The sequence below is a fragment of the Macaca fascicularis genome, chromosome 2 (genome assembly GCF_037993035.2).
Source record: "Macaca fascicularis isolate 582-1 chromosome 2, T2T-MFA8v1.1".
NCBI classification, from domain to species: Eukaryota; Metazoa; Chordata; class Mammalia; order Primates; family Cercopithecidae; genus Macaca; species Macaca fascicularis.
This window is the reverse complement of record NC_088376.1, coordinates 95,847,395-95,862,708: the sequence shown is the minus strand read 5'-3', so window position 1 is coordinate 95,862,708 and position 15,314 is coordinate 95,847,395. Positions and strand designations below refer to the sequence as shown.

The window sequence follows — 15,314 nt, the reverse complement described above, 5'->3', positions numbered from 1 at the left end:
AATCTCTTATTAAAATCCAATTGTTTGGTGGGATTCCTTTCTGAGCTAGTGAGAAAACGAAAATACAGATTTGGGCCGCGTGTGGTATCACGTGCCTATAGTCAGCTACTCAGGAGGCTGACGCTGGAGGATGGCTTGAGCCCAGGTGTTCAAGTCCAGCCTGGGCAATATAGTGGACCCCATCCCAAAACAAAATACAAAGAAAAAACCCCACAGATTAGGAGTCTATTGGCCTTTGGTCCTGAAAAGCTATATTTCATAGAGTTTTGCTTTTTCTTTTAAGTAGTAAAAGGTAGTCATTGACATTTGAGTAGATTTTATTTAAGCATAGAGTATTGTTTATTTGTGAAACTTATATACATTTCATTGTGGAGCTTTGTATTAATAAGAGATTGGAACTAACTTAAATGTTCTTCAATATAAGACAGGTTGAATAAGCTATGGTATATCCAGAGTACTGTGTGGCCCTTAAAAAGAATGAGGCAGCTCTATAGGTACTGATAGGGAATGAATATCAGACTGGGTACAGTGGCTCACGCCTGTAATCCCAGCACTTTGGGAGGCTGAGGTTGGTGGATCACCTGAGGTCGGGAGTTTGAGACCAGCCTGGCCAACATGGTGGAACCTTGTCTTTACCAAAAATATGAAAAAATTAACCAGGCGTGGTGGCAGGCGCCTGTAATCCCAGCTCCTTGGGAGGCTGAGGCAGGAGACTCACTTGAATCTGGGAGGCAGAGGTTTCAGTGAGACCAGACGTCGCCACTGCACTCCAGCCTGGGCGACAAGAGCGAGACTCTGTCTCAAAAAAATAAAAATAAAAATTTAGAATATCTCTGAAAGGATTTAAAAAAACCTGTTAGTTGCCACTGCAAGGGAGAACTGGGTAGCTGGAAGATGGGAAGGAGACAGACTTGACTTTTCATGATAAACCTTTTGTAACTTTTAAATTTTCTATTCTGTATATATGTCGCCTATTGCAAAAGCTAGGTAACTATTTTTAGAGAGAAAATTTGGAAAGTTTAGAAAAAAAATTTTCAAAATGTTAAATGACTCAGAAAAATAATTCCTAAACTTTAAGCGGAAAGGAAAGTGAAATGTACTAAATACATACATGTGTATATACCTACACACAGTAAATGTAAGTGCATTGAAAAAAACTGCTGGGAGGAAATGCAGCAGAATATCAACTCTGGTTTTAACAAGGTGATGAGATTATTGGAATTTTACATCTTCCTATTTTTATTGCATTTTCTAAATTTTCTCTGAAGATTACACATTTTATTGGAAAGAGGAAAAGTGATTTTTCAAAGCAAAGCACATCTGCGCAGCAGAACTTCCTGCTCTGGAGTTCTAGTTGTACATCGTGCACTGAGCCTTCAGAGGGGTCTGGTCTGCTCTCTGGGACCCCTACTGATGGCCGTGCCATGCTCCTTCAGTAGCAGTCAAGGTTGCCTGAGTCCCTTTTGCTGTGGTTTAGCTCGCTTCTCCTGGTGCTTGGCTCCACAGCTGGGGAACAAGTGCCATTCTGCACAGTGGCAGTGTGTACACACACACTTACGGTGTTCCCATATTCCCTCTGAGTTTCTTTTCCCTTTTCTTGAACCATTTCTGCTGTTGGCGTTTGTAACCTTTCTTTCTTTCAGAAAATGCCCTCTCACCTAAGACATTTTTCTAAACTGTGACACAAGCCTCTTTATTCAGTCTTTTCCCATGCTTACTCTGTGCTGAGGTAGATGTTTTTCCCTAACATCTTTAATAGGTTTTTTTTTTTTAAAGAGTAACTAAGATTAGAAAAACTTAATGTCCTCCTGTGCATGTGGCCCAGAATACCTCCAGAATTCCTAGAGTACCCTCCTTGAGTTTCCAGGGCATTCTCTCAGTTAGCAATAGGACGTATGTAAACATGTGCCCTCCATCCTGTGATCACTGAAGCTTTGACCGTGTGCGGGGTTGTGTGGTACTTTCTTTGCTCATTAGGTGTTGTCTTTCTCACAGGTACCAGGAGCTGCTGGATGACAACCAGGCTCCTTTTTTCTTGTTTACGTGTGCGATGCGGTGGCTGGCTGTGCGGCTGGACCTCATCAGCATCGCCCTCATCACCACCACGGGGCTGATGATCGTTCTCATGCATGGGCAGATTCCCCCAGCCTATGCGGGTCTTGCCATCTCTTATGCTGTCCAGGTCAGTCTCTGGGATAGGAGCGTCATCTTTGCTTGTTTGAGTCCTTCCTGTGCTGACGTAAAAGAGGCATGATTGGTGGAGGCTCCACCCTGAGCCGTTATTTCACCTCTGGACCCCTAGAGTTGCTTGTGGTCTGATTTGACAGTAACAATCTGGATTTGACTGGGGCAGGTAGGGATAGGAGAGAGGTAAGTGTGGAATCCAGGAATAAAGGAATTGAACTCTGTTGCATGTGTGTAAGAAATAGTTGCTATTTTCTTCAAAAAGAAATATGATCTTGAAAATATTTTCTTACTTGTGGGTTTCTGTGTTCACCACCATTTTCATATCTGGCCTCTTTCTAGTCTTCTAAGAAATATTATAGACTCAATGTGCTTCTTATATGCATTTTCTTTTCAGGGACCTGATTTTCCCAATACATACATAAACCCTTCTGGCCCCTAGGGATGATTGAGGGTCTTCAAATAGCTCAGAGAATAGTTGAGAACTTGAGCACTGACTAGATATTTTAAGATGTTGAGTAATTATTATTACTCTCTAATGATACTGGAATTGTGTTTTTAAGGAGTCTATATTTTAGAGAGGTACAAGCTGAAATATTTGTGGATGAAATAAGCTATCTGCGATTTGCTTCCAAATAATATGGGGGGTGGGGGTAGGAATGGAAGGGAATACAGATGAAACAATATTGGCTGTAAGTTGATCATTTTTACAGCAAAGTTTTGATACCTGGGAGTTCATTATACTACTCTTTCTACTCTTGTGTGTTTGACATTTTTCTGTGTCGAAAATATAAAAATAAGTAAGTAGTAAAAGGAACCCCAGAGATATATGTCTTCACAGATACCCCAAGATGTCCAGCCACATTTTGCAATTTATTTGACAATTGGTTGGGGAAGACAGTGCGTTATATAGACTGTTTTAGACTCCCCAGTCTGTGGAGCACGGGGGCTCCAGATTCACTCATTTGCCAGCATTATGTATCTGATTTGACTTTCCTGGAAGCATTCTTACTAGTTGCTCATAGGCTGATATCTCCATTTGTTGTGACTCCCACAAACGGGCTCAGATACAAGTAGGAAGTCCGGAAGTGAATCAGCTGCAGATATGTGTTACCGGAAATGTAAAGATGAATAGAAAGCCTTTGGGTACAAGAAAGTGGTTCCAGCAGCACCATAATACTGCCCGCATTCACTGAGCATTGCAGTTGATGGGGTAACAGGTATGTCTTCAAAGCTAAGAGAACGACTAGGTCCCTAAGACCAGCTGCTGCATGTGCTCAGTTCTTAGTGATCCTATAGATGAAGGAAGTTCTCCAGCATTGGCCTGGCATGTATTGAAAATGAATTATCTCTTTGATTGTTGTTTTCCATTATCAGTTAACGGGGCTGTTCCAGTTTACGGTCAGACTGGCATCCGAGACAGAAGCTCGATTCACCTCGGTGGAGAGGATCAATCACTACATTAAGGTCAGAGTCAGACTGCTGTAGGCCTTTTACCATGATCTGACTCCTCCTGGAGTCGGTTTACCCTTTGCTACCTCAGCTGGGTGTACAAGGAGGAGGCTTGTGTTCTCTGCGTATCTAATCCCGCAGAATCTCCAGCAGTCTCTCCACCGTGCTTGGAATAGGGAAGAGATTACCGTTAGAGTTTCTAAGTATATTTGTAATTTATGTCGAGTTGAGAACTTCATTGGCTAATTTCCAGAACGTTCAGAATCTTGTCAGTTCAGCTTAACTGACTAATGGAGCATTTTCCTTGCACTGTTTAAAACCATGTATTGTTTTAATTCTTACTGTAGTCCAATTGTTCTTAATCAGGATGGCCATCAGGATCCCTGAGCTTTTGACAGGACAAACGTGGCCTCAACTCTGGATTCTGTTGCAGTGAATTGGGGTAGGACCCAGGCTTCTATAGTTTGAAAAACTCTAGCTAATTCTAAACTGCTCTCCCAGCTTACAAACAAGTAAATTTAATTGATACTGAGAGTATCCAGCTCTTCCCACTTTTCCCCAGGAATCCCTTCTGTCTCGCCGTGGGTGGCAGGCATCTTGCTGCTGCCCTAATTGGAACTCTTAAAGCAATTTCCTACAGGGGTGTCTTAGTCCATTTCACACTGCTATAAAGAACTACCTGAGACTGGGTAATTTATGAAGAAAAGAGGTTTAAGTCACTCACAGTTCCGCAGGCTTAACAGGAAGCATGGCTGGGAGGCCTCAGGAAACTTACAATCATAGCGAAAAGTGAAGGGGAAACAAGCATATCTTCCCATGGCAAAGCAGGAGAGAGAGAGAGAAGGTGGAAGTGCTGCACACTTTCAAACAACCAGATCTCCTGAGAACTCATTATCATGAGAACAGCAAGGGGGAAATCCGCCCCCCGATTCAGTCATCTGCCACCAGGCCCCTCCCCTGACACATGAGGATATTATACAATTCAAGATGAGATTTAGGTGGGGACACAGAGCCAAACCATATCAAGGGGTGTCCAATCATTTGGCTTCCCAGGGTCACACTGGAAGAAGACTTGTCTTAGGCCACACATAAAATAATACTGATGATAGCTGATGAGCTTTAAAAAAAAAATTGCAAAAAAAGTCTCATAATGTGTTAAGAAAGTTTACACATTTGTGTTAGGCCACACTCAAAGATGTCCTGGGCTACGTGTAGCCCAAGGGCTGCAGACTAGACAAATTTGCTTATAAAGAAGCAGCATTGTAAGTAGTTAGATTCTCAAATTGAACTCAATTCTTAAGAGTTATCTATTTTATTGAACTGCTGTGAGACTTTACAAGCATCTGTGTCATTGTTTATATGTGAAGAGTATATTCTGAGTTCCCAACACTTGACTTTGAAACATAGTTTTGAAAAATTAACTTTTTTCTTTTTTTCCTTTTTTTTTTTTTTTTTTTTTTTTTTTTTTTTTTTTTTGAGAGAGGGTCTTATTTTGTCGCTCAGGCTTGAGTGCAGTGGCGTGAATACGGCTCAGTCCAGCCTCTATCTCCCAGACTCAAGTGATCCTCCCACCTCAGCCCCCTAAGTAGCTGGGACTACAGGCATGCACCGCTAGGCCCAGCTCATTTTTGTATTTTTTTTAGAGATGGGTTTCGCCACGTTGCCCAGGCTGGTCTCAAACTCCTGGGCTCAAGCGATCTGCCTCTGCCTCCACCTCCCAAAATGCTGGGATTATAGACAGGAGCCACAGTGTCTGGCCTGAAAAATTACTCTTTCACTTGGGAACTGAGTGTATGTAAACTGAATTTTCTAATAGAGATGTGTTTCACTGATTTGCTTTGACAGTGAACCTCCTTAGTGGTGGAATATTTCTTAAGCTTACAAATGAGTAACTTTCTTATTCTCAGAAAGGATGGCAGGTGGCTGCCCAGTGTATCTAGTAATAGCTCTTCTTTAATATTTAGAAATTAGCCTCTTTGCACACTGTCGTGGTATGTCGATGACCCATGTATGTACATATGTGCAGTGTTTGAGTTAAATGTTATGGCTGGTGAGAGCCTCATGCTGGAGAGGTCAGGATTACGGTCAGTGGTGGTACAAAGTGGACTCTGCTGAAACCGGTCACATTTCAGAGGCCTGCCCTCCCACTGACTGTCCCAACACAGAGTCCTTCCAGCTTGGAGTTTTGGACTTCAGGCTTAAGCCCCCAGAGTGCTACAGTCTTTGACCCTTACTTCCCCCATAAGGCTATATACTCCATGGACAATTGCCAGAGAGTTTTAAAAGATCATGAAATACGATTGTTGATGACAAAAATTACCCAAGCAGTTATATCACAGCATTTTGAGCTGGAATAGATTCTCAAGATCATCTAATCCAGTCTCCACAATTTGCAGAGAAGAAACTAAGATGCAGGAGAAGTGGTGATCTGTCCAAGTCACACAGTGGCAAAATTAGAATTAGAGTCTGTGTCTCCTGGATTGACCAAGATGTGCCAGAATGCCAGGATCCAATTAGATGTTCAGTAAATATTAGTTTTCTTCCACCGGATTTAAGCCAATGGTTATCAAATGGTAGAATCCTATCTCAAAGAATTTCAGTAAAAACTGCTATGGTGGAGTGGCGGAAGGCCTCGTGTCTGCCTGTGTCGGTTTTCCCTTGGCCCCCAAGGCAGCTTTGTGGAAGAATTCCTTGAGACAAAAGGTAGTCCAAACACCACTCCCCTCCCCAGGCTGCTGCTAGTAGCCATAACACTTAGTAGCCATTGTGCTCTGTCTCTGTCTGGTTTAGTGATAATAAGCATTTACTGCCAAGGGATTCTTTCCTAGCAAGGTGACAGGGTGGCAGCTACCTCGGTGTGGCTACTATGGTTGTCCTGGTTTTATTTCTCTGTGACAAAGCCTGCAGCTTCCCAAGAATCTGTGGTCAGTCTGAACCGGCCACTCCTGTCTCCCCAGACTCTCTCCTTGGAAGCACCTGCCAGAATTAAGAACAAGGCTCCCTCCCCTGACTGGCCCCAGGAGGGAGAGGTGACCTTCGAGAATGCAGAGATGAGGTACCGAGAAAACCTCCCTCTCGTCCTGAAGAAAGTATCCTTCACGATCAAACCTAAAGAGAAGATTGGCATTGTGGGGCGGACAGGATCCGGTAAGGATGTGCAAAGCCTTCTTTGAATCCATTGGAACGTAGCAGTTTATGAAATACCACTTTCATCCCTTTAAACCAGATTCTTGTTTGTTTGATAAGCGATTAGTGTCTCAGCCCCCACTGAAACCAATTTTCTAGGTTTATTGTTGACCCCGCTTTGTTAACATTGAGTGCTGTTCCCAGTCATAAATGTGCACATTCTCAATGCAGAACATTGGGGCACACAGCCAAGTACGAAAGAGGAGCAGCACCCACAACTCTGCCACCCAGAGAGAAGCACTGGTAACATTTTGGTAGCTATCTTGTTAGGCTTCCTCTAGTAATATGTAGGTTTACAAAAATGAGGTCATTGACACATGCTGTTTCATGACCTTCTTTTAAAACTGTCAGTAGGCCAGGTGCAGTGGCTTACGCCTGTAATCCCAGCACTTTGGAAAGGCGAGGTGGGTGGCTCACCTGAGGAGTTCAACACCAGCCAGAACAACATGGTGAAACCCTGTCTCTACTAAAAGTCCAAAATTAGTCAGGTGTGGTGGCGCATGCCTGTAATCCCAGCTATTCAAGAGGCTGAGGTAGGAGATTGCTTGAACCCGGGAGGCAGAGGTTGCAGTGAGCCAAGATCATGCCACTACACTCCAGCCTGGATGACAGAGCGAGACTCCGTCCTAAAAAAAAAAAAAAAAAAAAGGAAAAGAAATGTGTAAATGTAGATCCTCTAGATTTCTAGGGTCGGGACTTGAGTAATTTACTTCTTTTTTTTTTTGAGACGAAGTCTCACTCTGTCACTAGGCTGGAGTGCAGTGGAGCGATCTCGGCTCACTGCAACCTCCACCTCCCAGGTTCAAGCGATTTTCTTGTCTCAACCTCTCGAGTAGCTGGGACTACAGGCACACCAGCTAATTTTTTTGTATTTTTAGTAGAGACGGGGTTTCACCATGTTGACCAGGATGATCTCGATCTCCTGACCTCATGATCCACCCGCCTTGGCCTCCCAAAGTGCTGGGATTACAGGTGTGAGCCATCGCACCTGGCCCCTTTTTTCTCACTTTCATTCCTGAATAGCATTTCAAAGATTGAACTTGTCTTCTTTTACTGCCTTTTTATCCTTGTGTAAGAGGTCTTTGATTCAGTTTTCATTAACTTTCTAGGCTGTATGCTTCTTTGGCATCAAAACTCTTCTAGCTTTTTACCTTGCCATTAAAAAAAAAAAAAGAAAAGAAATAAAAACGCTTTTATCTTTTCTGGCCAATTTATTTTAAAGAACTTTCTAAGGAAGAAAAGAAAAAAGCCATTTCCTCCTCTCTGTTTGAGGGAATGACTTCATGTCAAAACAAGACATTGCTCCAGGTCTTTCATGCTGGAAGGGAATCTTCAGCCAAGCAGAGTGGCTGTCCCCAAGCCTTTTTACTGTTCTCTGCCTTGAGCCCCTCTGCTGCATTGGTCCCCAGGGGTACATGGCTCCCCTGAAAGCTGACCGATGTCCCTTGTTGTGATTTCCCTTTAACACAGGTGAGACAGGCAAAACAGGCACCACAACTTCATTAAACAGTAGTTAGTGTCAGAAAAGAAATAAACAAGAAAAAGAACATAGCAGCCAGGTGTGGTGGTTCACACCTGTAATCCTAGCCCTCTGGGAGGCCAAGGTGGGTGGATCACCTGAGGTGTCAGGAGTTTAAGACCAACCTGGCCAACATGGTGAAACCCCATCTCTACTAAACATACAAAAAGTTAGCCGGGCGTGGTGGACACCTGTAATTCTAGCTACTCGGGAGGCTGAAGCAGGAGAATCTCTTGAACCTGGGAGGTAGAGGTTGCAGTGAGCCGACATTGCACCACTGCCCTCCAGCCTGGGCAACAAGAGTGAAACTCCATCTCAAAAAAAAGCCTGATTTACACTCTGTCTTAACAGAGCTTCTTCCAAGTTTCACGCTTCTTCCAAGTTTCCAGAAACTGGAAACTCTTCTGTGGTCATTCATGTCAGTCGAGGACTTCACTGCCTTTCTTACCAGCACATTCCATCAATGCAAAGATGGTCAGATTCAGAGGACTCTGAAGTCTTCCAGTCCAGGTGGTCCAAATCTACGTGCCTTTGTTAAAGTGGAACAACTTGACCCATTGCTTCAAGCACCATTCCTTCCTTGGCTTAGATTTTTTTTTTTTTAATTATTTATTTATTTAGAGACGGAGTTTCACTCTTGTCTTGTTGCCCAGGCTGGAGCGCAGTGGCGTGATCTTGGCTCACTGCAACCTCTGCCTCCTGGGTTCAAGTGATTCTCCTGCCTCAGCCTCCCTAGTAGCTGGGATTACAGGTGCCCGCCACCACGCCCAGCTAATTTTTTGTATTTTTAGTAGAGACAGAGTTTCACTATGCTGGCCAGGCTGGTCTCAAACTCCTGACCTCAGATGATCCACCCACCTCGACCTCCCAAAGTGCTGGGATTACAGGCGTGAGCCACTGCACCTGGCTCCCTTAGCTTAGCTCTTAAAGCACTGCCTTGGCCCAGAGGGGGTGTCTCCCTCCCCTTCTTCTATCTGGGAAAGGGGCCAGGAACTGAGTCCCCCAACTCTGAACAGAGTCATTCATTTCTTTTCTTTTCTTTTTTTTTTTTTTTTTTTTTTTTTTGAGAGACAGAGTCTCGCTCTGTCGCCCAGGCTAGAGTGCAGTGGTGTGATCTCGGCTCTGGAGTCACTGGGATTACAGGCACATGCCACCATGCCCAGCTAATTTTTTTTTTTTTTTAAAGTAGAGACCGGGTTTTGCCAAGTTTGCCGGGCTAGTCTCAAACTCCTGGCCTCAAGTGATCCATCCACCTTGGCCTCCCAAAGTGCTGGGATTACAGTGAACCACTGTGCCCACCGGCCTGGAGTCATTCATTTCTAGGAGAAGAACTATGCTGCTAAACAAACCAGGTTTCCTAACTTGTTTCTGGTAGAAGCATGTGGGGATTATTGCATTAGGAAGATGGGTCCTAATACACTCTCCTAATAGAGCTTTTTCCAAGTTCCTGGGCGTTACTTCTTCCAAGCTTTATGGGTGTTTTCAGGTTCCCATTAGGCTGTAAGACAGAGGTATGCCCAGGGGACAGATCCTGACAGTGGGGTTGTGGCTGTAGACACTGGGGCAAGGTGGGCTGTTTGTGCCCTCCATGAGTGCTGAAGAGACAGCGTCATGGTGATCTCGATGAGGCCCTCATGAGAGGTCTTTTACGACACGGAGGCAAAAGAAGGGTAGGAGGGTCAAGAACCAGGCATTCGGCCAAGGAAAATGATTCAACAGCTAAAACACTGTAGTTCTAAATCTAAGCCATGGAACCAAGTTGCAGAAAGGTAGACAGGACTATGGCAAACTTATTTTCTTTTTGGCACTATAGAGAGAGCACCTTTTAAATGTTTATATCCTTTGACATAGTAGTTTCAGTTCTAAGATTCTTTCCCAAGGAAATCGTCTGAGGTAGCAGTGAAGTTTCAGCACTAAGATATAGGACACAACGTTATTGTAAGTTTTACATAAACTAAATGTTCACCCTAAGAGGGCTGATTGATCAAGAATACGTCCACATGATGGAATATTGCAACCACTAAAATTGTATCTTGAAAATGTTTTTTAAAATGGTTGACTGCCTGTTATACAATGCTTTTGTTTTGTTTTGTTTTGTTTGAAACAGAGTCTCATTCTGTTGCCCAGGCTGGAGTGCAATGATGTGATCTCGGCTCACTGCGACCTCCACCTCCCAGGTTCAAGCGATTCTCCTGCCTCAGCTTCCTGAGTAGCTGGGATTACAGGCACCTGCCACCATGCCTGGCTAATTTTTGTATTTATAGTAGAGATAGGGTTTCGCCATGTTGGCCAGGCTGGTCTCGAACTCCTGACCTCAGGTGATCCGCCCGCCTCAGCCTCCCAAAGTGCTGGATGGCGTGAGCCACCATGCCTGGCCAATAGAGTGTTAAGTGAAAAAAAGCAATTATAATATTGCATTTCTGATATGATCTCAACTCTGAGGAAAGACTGAAAGGAAGTGTGCCCAAAATGATAGAAGTAAGATTATGAGAGCTTGATGATGTCATCTCATATTACTTATGTAAAACTTTTCAAATGAAGATTCGGTTAACCGATTCTGCTGACCACTGTAATAACACTGGTCCCCTAAACCTGTTCTCTGCCATAGTTTCCTGTCACAGTAGAGCCATTGACAGCCACTCATTGAGTCGAGGCAAAACCTCCTTCCCGTGCGTGTTTGTTTATCCCTGGAACTTCTTCCATTCCCCAGCTGCTGCCGTGGCAACAAGAGGCCTTGTCTTAGTCTCTCTCTCAGCTGTAATGAGGGGATAGGGAGAGAAAAGGCATCTTGTCCTCTGGTTTGCCCCTCAACTGCTTGCTGTAAGATCTCTGTTCTCCTGACTTTGCCTAAGGAGCATTCAGCTCTGTGCACCTGTTCCTAAGGTAACCAGGAGGCATTTTTCCATTTTACTTTCATGAAAATGGAATGGTTGGCCAGGCACAGTGGCTCATGCCTGTAATTCCAGCACTTTGGGAGGCCGAGGTGGGCGGATCACAAGGTAGGAAGTTTGAGACCAACCTGGCCAATATGGTGAAACCCCATCTCTACTAAAAATACAAAAATTATTTGGGCGTGGTGGTGCGCGCCTGTAGTCCCAGCTACTCGAGAGGCTGAGACAGAAGAATCACTTGAACCTAGGAGGTGGAGGTTGCAGTGAGCCGAGATCGTGCCACTGCACTCCAGCCTGGGCAACAGAGCGAGACTCCATCTCAAAAAAAAATGAAAATGGAATGGTCCCTTCCCCTCCTTCTCAGGCTGAAGCTGTGTAATTTGAAGGTGTCTGCCTTGTATCTCAGGAAAATTAATCACTTTTTTCTATCATTTTATACATTATCTCAGTTAATCAGTTGAAATAACAACTGACTAGAAATAGAAAAACAGGCCGGGCGCGGTGGCTCAAGCCTGTAATCCCAGCACTTTGGGAGGCCGAGACGGGCGGATCACGAGGTCAGGAGATCGAGACCATCCTGGCTAGCACGGTGAAACCCCGTCTCTACTAAAAAATACAAAAAAAAACTAGCCAGGCGAGGTGGCGGGCGCCTGTAGTCCCAGCTACTCGGGAGGCTGAGGCAGGAGAATGGCGTGAACCCGGGAGGCGGAGCTTGCAGTGAGCTGAGATCCGGCCACTGCACTCCAGCCTGGGCGACAGAGCGAGACTCCGTCTCAAAAAAAAAAAAAAAAAAGAAATAGAAAAACAGTTGGCATTGCCCTGAGGCTAAACCAGCATTGTCCTCACAGAATTTGCTAACAGCTCCTCTCTCGCATGTCTTCTGACTCATCAGGGAAGTCCTCGCTGGGGATGGCCCTCTTCCGTCTGGTGGAGTTATCTGGAGGCTGCATCAAGATTGATGGAGTGAGAATCAGTGATATTGGCCTTGCCGACCTCCGAAGCAAACTCTCCATCATTCCTCAAGAGCCGGTGCTGTTTAGTGGCACTGTCAGGTGAGGACTTGAGCACGTGCATGCCTCGTGCCTCGCTTAGAGGCTGGGTGGGCACGTGGGACCACACGATGCTAGCACTACACCCTGGGACCATGAGTTCGCCATCTCTAGTCTGGTGCTTTTCCCACTACACCATGTGCTTGCTGGTGCAGAAGGGAGAGGCAGCCCCACTGCACACGCCACTTGGTTGACTAAAGGGGACAGGAAGGCCTGTAGCACAGCGCTGAAGAGGCCAGAGAGATCTGGGCTCAGAGCTCTGCTCCGTGACTTCGGACAAGTTATTTAACCACTCTTGTGCCTGTTTCCTTGCCCATAAGATGGGGATGCTTTAAAGATCTGTTGCTGTGAAGGTTGAGTAAGTTCATGTACATTATATAAGCACAGGGCCTGGCAAATGGTAAGCATTCGGCAAATGGTGGCTGCTGTCATCAGCCCCAACATCATCATCCTCACCTGCCTCCCACTCCATTCTGTCATCTCTCCTAGGTGCGCTAAAAGTTGCAGTTTTTGTTTTTTTTTTGAGTTGGTGTCTCACTCTGTTGCCCAAGCTGAAGTACAGTGGCACGATCTTGGCTCAAAGCAACCTTCGCCTCCTGGGTTCAAGTGATTTCTCCTGCCACAGCCTCCCGAGTAGCTTGGATTACAGGCGCCCCCCGCCACGCCCAGCTAATTTTTGTATTTTTAGTAGAGATGAGGTTTCACTATGTTGGCCAGGCTGGTCTTAAACTCCTGACCTCAAGTGATCCATCCGCCTCGGCCTCCCAAAGAGCTAGGATTACAGGCGTGAGCCACTGTACCCGGCCAAAAGTTCCAGTTCCAATGGTGGCTTTCAGGCGTTATTAGTCCTCGTGTTATTTCGTTTTCTAGTGTCTTCTTTGATACTCTGGAATTATGTCACTTTCTGAAATCTGCCAAGATGCCAGAGATAAAATCCCTCTTCTTGGCCTATTAAAACAGACCAAGGAGAAAGCATCACATTATCTTTCCTAAGCTTACCTGATCCTACCTTTACCCTTAAGCTTCTCCCTCCTAAAAACAGTGGATTTCCATCATTTGTGTTCCTATTAAAAAATCATTCTAAAAGTAATTTTTAGCAGTTTTCAGAAAAATTGGTACCAACCTGATTTCAAATAATCATAGGCAGTGTTCAGACTTGTTTTAAAACTATCCCCTCTACCTTTGGAAATGGCATTTGAACTCAAGGAACTTTGGTAGATACCTTAGTCTGCTCAGGCTGCTGTATATAACAACATACCATAGACTGGATGGCTTAAACAACAGAAATTTATTTCTGTCAGTTCTGGAGGCTGGGAAGGCCGGGATGGGTGTCTGCTGAAGGCCCTCTTCCTGGTTTGCAGATGGCTGTCTTGTTCTGTCCTCATGTGGCCTTTCCTCGGTGTGTGCCTGTGGTGTGTGCCCTCGGAAAGGAGAGCTCTTGTGTCTCCTCTTCTTGAGGCCCCACCCTCATGATCTCATCTAAACCATCATCTCATCTAAACCCCTCCTTACAGCCCCACCTCCAGATACCATCACATTGGGGTCAGTGTTTCAACAATTTAATTCTAGGGGCACACAAACCTGTAGTCCATAGTAGTAAATCAGCAGAATTCTCACCTGTGTTTGTGTAGAGTCAACACCCTAGGGTATGTTTATTTTGGTATTTCTGTAGTTGAATCTGGACAGCATGCACTGTATCTGTGGTTGATAATAAACCATTCTCTTTGGGTATTGAGGTAATAAGGTCAGACAAGCGATATCAGAAGAAAAGTAGAGTTTATTGGCTAGGCGTGGTGGCTCATGCCTGTAATCCCAGCACTTTGGGAGGCTGAGGCAGGTGGATCACCTGAGGTCGGAAATTTGAGACCATCCTGACCAACATGGAGAAACCCCTCTCTACTGAAAATACAGAATTATCCAGGCGTGGTGGCACATGCCTGTAATCCCAGCTACTTGGGAGGCTGAGACAGGAGAATCACTTGAACCCGGGAGGCGGAGGTTGTATTAAGCTGAGATCGTGCCATTGCACTCCAGCCTGGGTAACAAGAGTGAAACTCCATCTCTAAATAAATAAATAAATAAGGAAAATGTTGCCTAATTGGCTTTTCCCATAAATCTCTCTATATTTAAATGCCACAGGAACACCTTGAAAAAAAAATTGGCCTTACGATACTTGTTTTTGGCCATAAGAACTATTTTTTTTAATCATCATTTGGAAGAGAATTAAGAAATAAAGCATGTTAAATTTGAGAAAATGCTGCCACCAAGAAGCCTCAGTTTTAATTTAAAAATTTTATAGCATTTCATTTGGGTTTGTGAATTGGGAGCTTCTAGAGTTAGTGGTTAAGAATTGACCATGATGCCGGGCGCAGTGGCTCATGCCTGTAATCCTAGCACTTTGGGAGGCCGAGGCAGGAGCATCACTTAAGCTCAGGAGTTTGAGACCAGCCTGGGCAACATAGTGAGACCACGTCTCTGCTTTTTAAAATAATATAAAATGTTTAAAGAAAAAGAATTGATCGTGGGCACGTGCAGCTGCTGTGGGTAGAACATCATAGACCTGTAGCTTTAGTGGAATTGGAATCATTTATCTCCAGAGAAAGAAATGTTGGCTGCTTTGTGGCTAACTCAGTAGTTGGTATACTGCTGTCCTGGGTTTGTAGCTACTGAGCTTAGAGTGCAGCTTAGGAAGTCAGCTGTGCAAAGTGAGAAAATCGTTTCAGTTAAATTTTCTGCCAGCTCTAATTTTGGCTTTTTAGTCAGTAGTAGACACTGAGGAAAAATTAAATGCCAGACTTGTCCTTTATCCCCTAAGGTTTCCTTTTATCCTGTGAGGGTTCTTATGGATCCCAGAAAATGTTCAGCTCTTGGTATTCTTTTGTTTTTGAGACAGTCTCGCTCTGTCACCCAGGCTGGAGTTTCAGCTCACTGCAACCTCTGCCTCCTGGGTTCAAGTGATTTGCGTGCCTCAGCCTCCTGAGTCGCTGGGACCACAGGCATGGGCCACCATGCCCAGCTAGTAGAGATGGGGTT

The 15,314-nt window shown here is 44.7% G+C and overlaps 1 protein-coding gene across 8 annotated transcripts in view; it reads left to right on the top strand.

The window, feature by feature from the left end:
- The window catches only part of ABCC5 (ATP binding cassette subfamily C member 5), a 95,655-nt gene that overhangs the window by 66,126 nt on the left and 14,215 nt on the right, over positions 1 to 15,314 (top strand). For 7 of the 8 annotated variants that reach the window (XM_005546513.4, XM_045386532.3, XM_005546512.4 and 4 more), the window contains 4 exons: positions 1,996 to 2,182; positions 3,562 to 3,651; positions 6,594 to 6,783; positions 12,125 to 12,284. In XM_005546513.4, the coding sequence (XP_005546570.1) occupies positions 1,996 to 2,182; positions 3,562 to 3,651; positions 6,594 to 6,783; positions 12,125 to 12,284 (627 nt within the window). Of the gene's footprint in view, positions 1 to 1,995; positions 2,183 to 3,561; positions 3,652 to 4,002; positions 4,079 to 6,593; positions 6,784 to 12,124; positions 12,285 to 15,314 lie in introns of all 8 variants that reach the window. The other variant, XR_012430908.1, reaches the window with a different exon arrangement.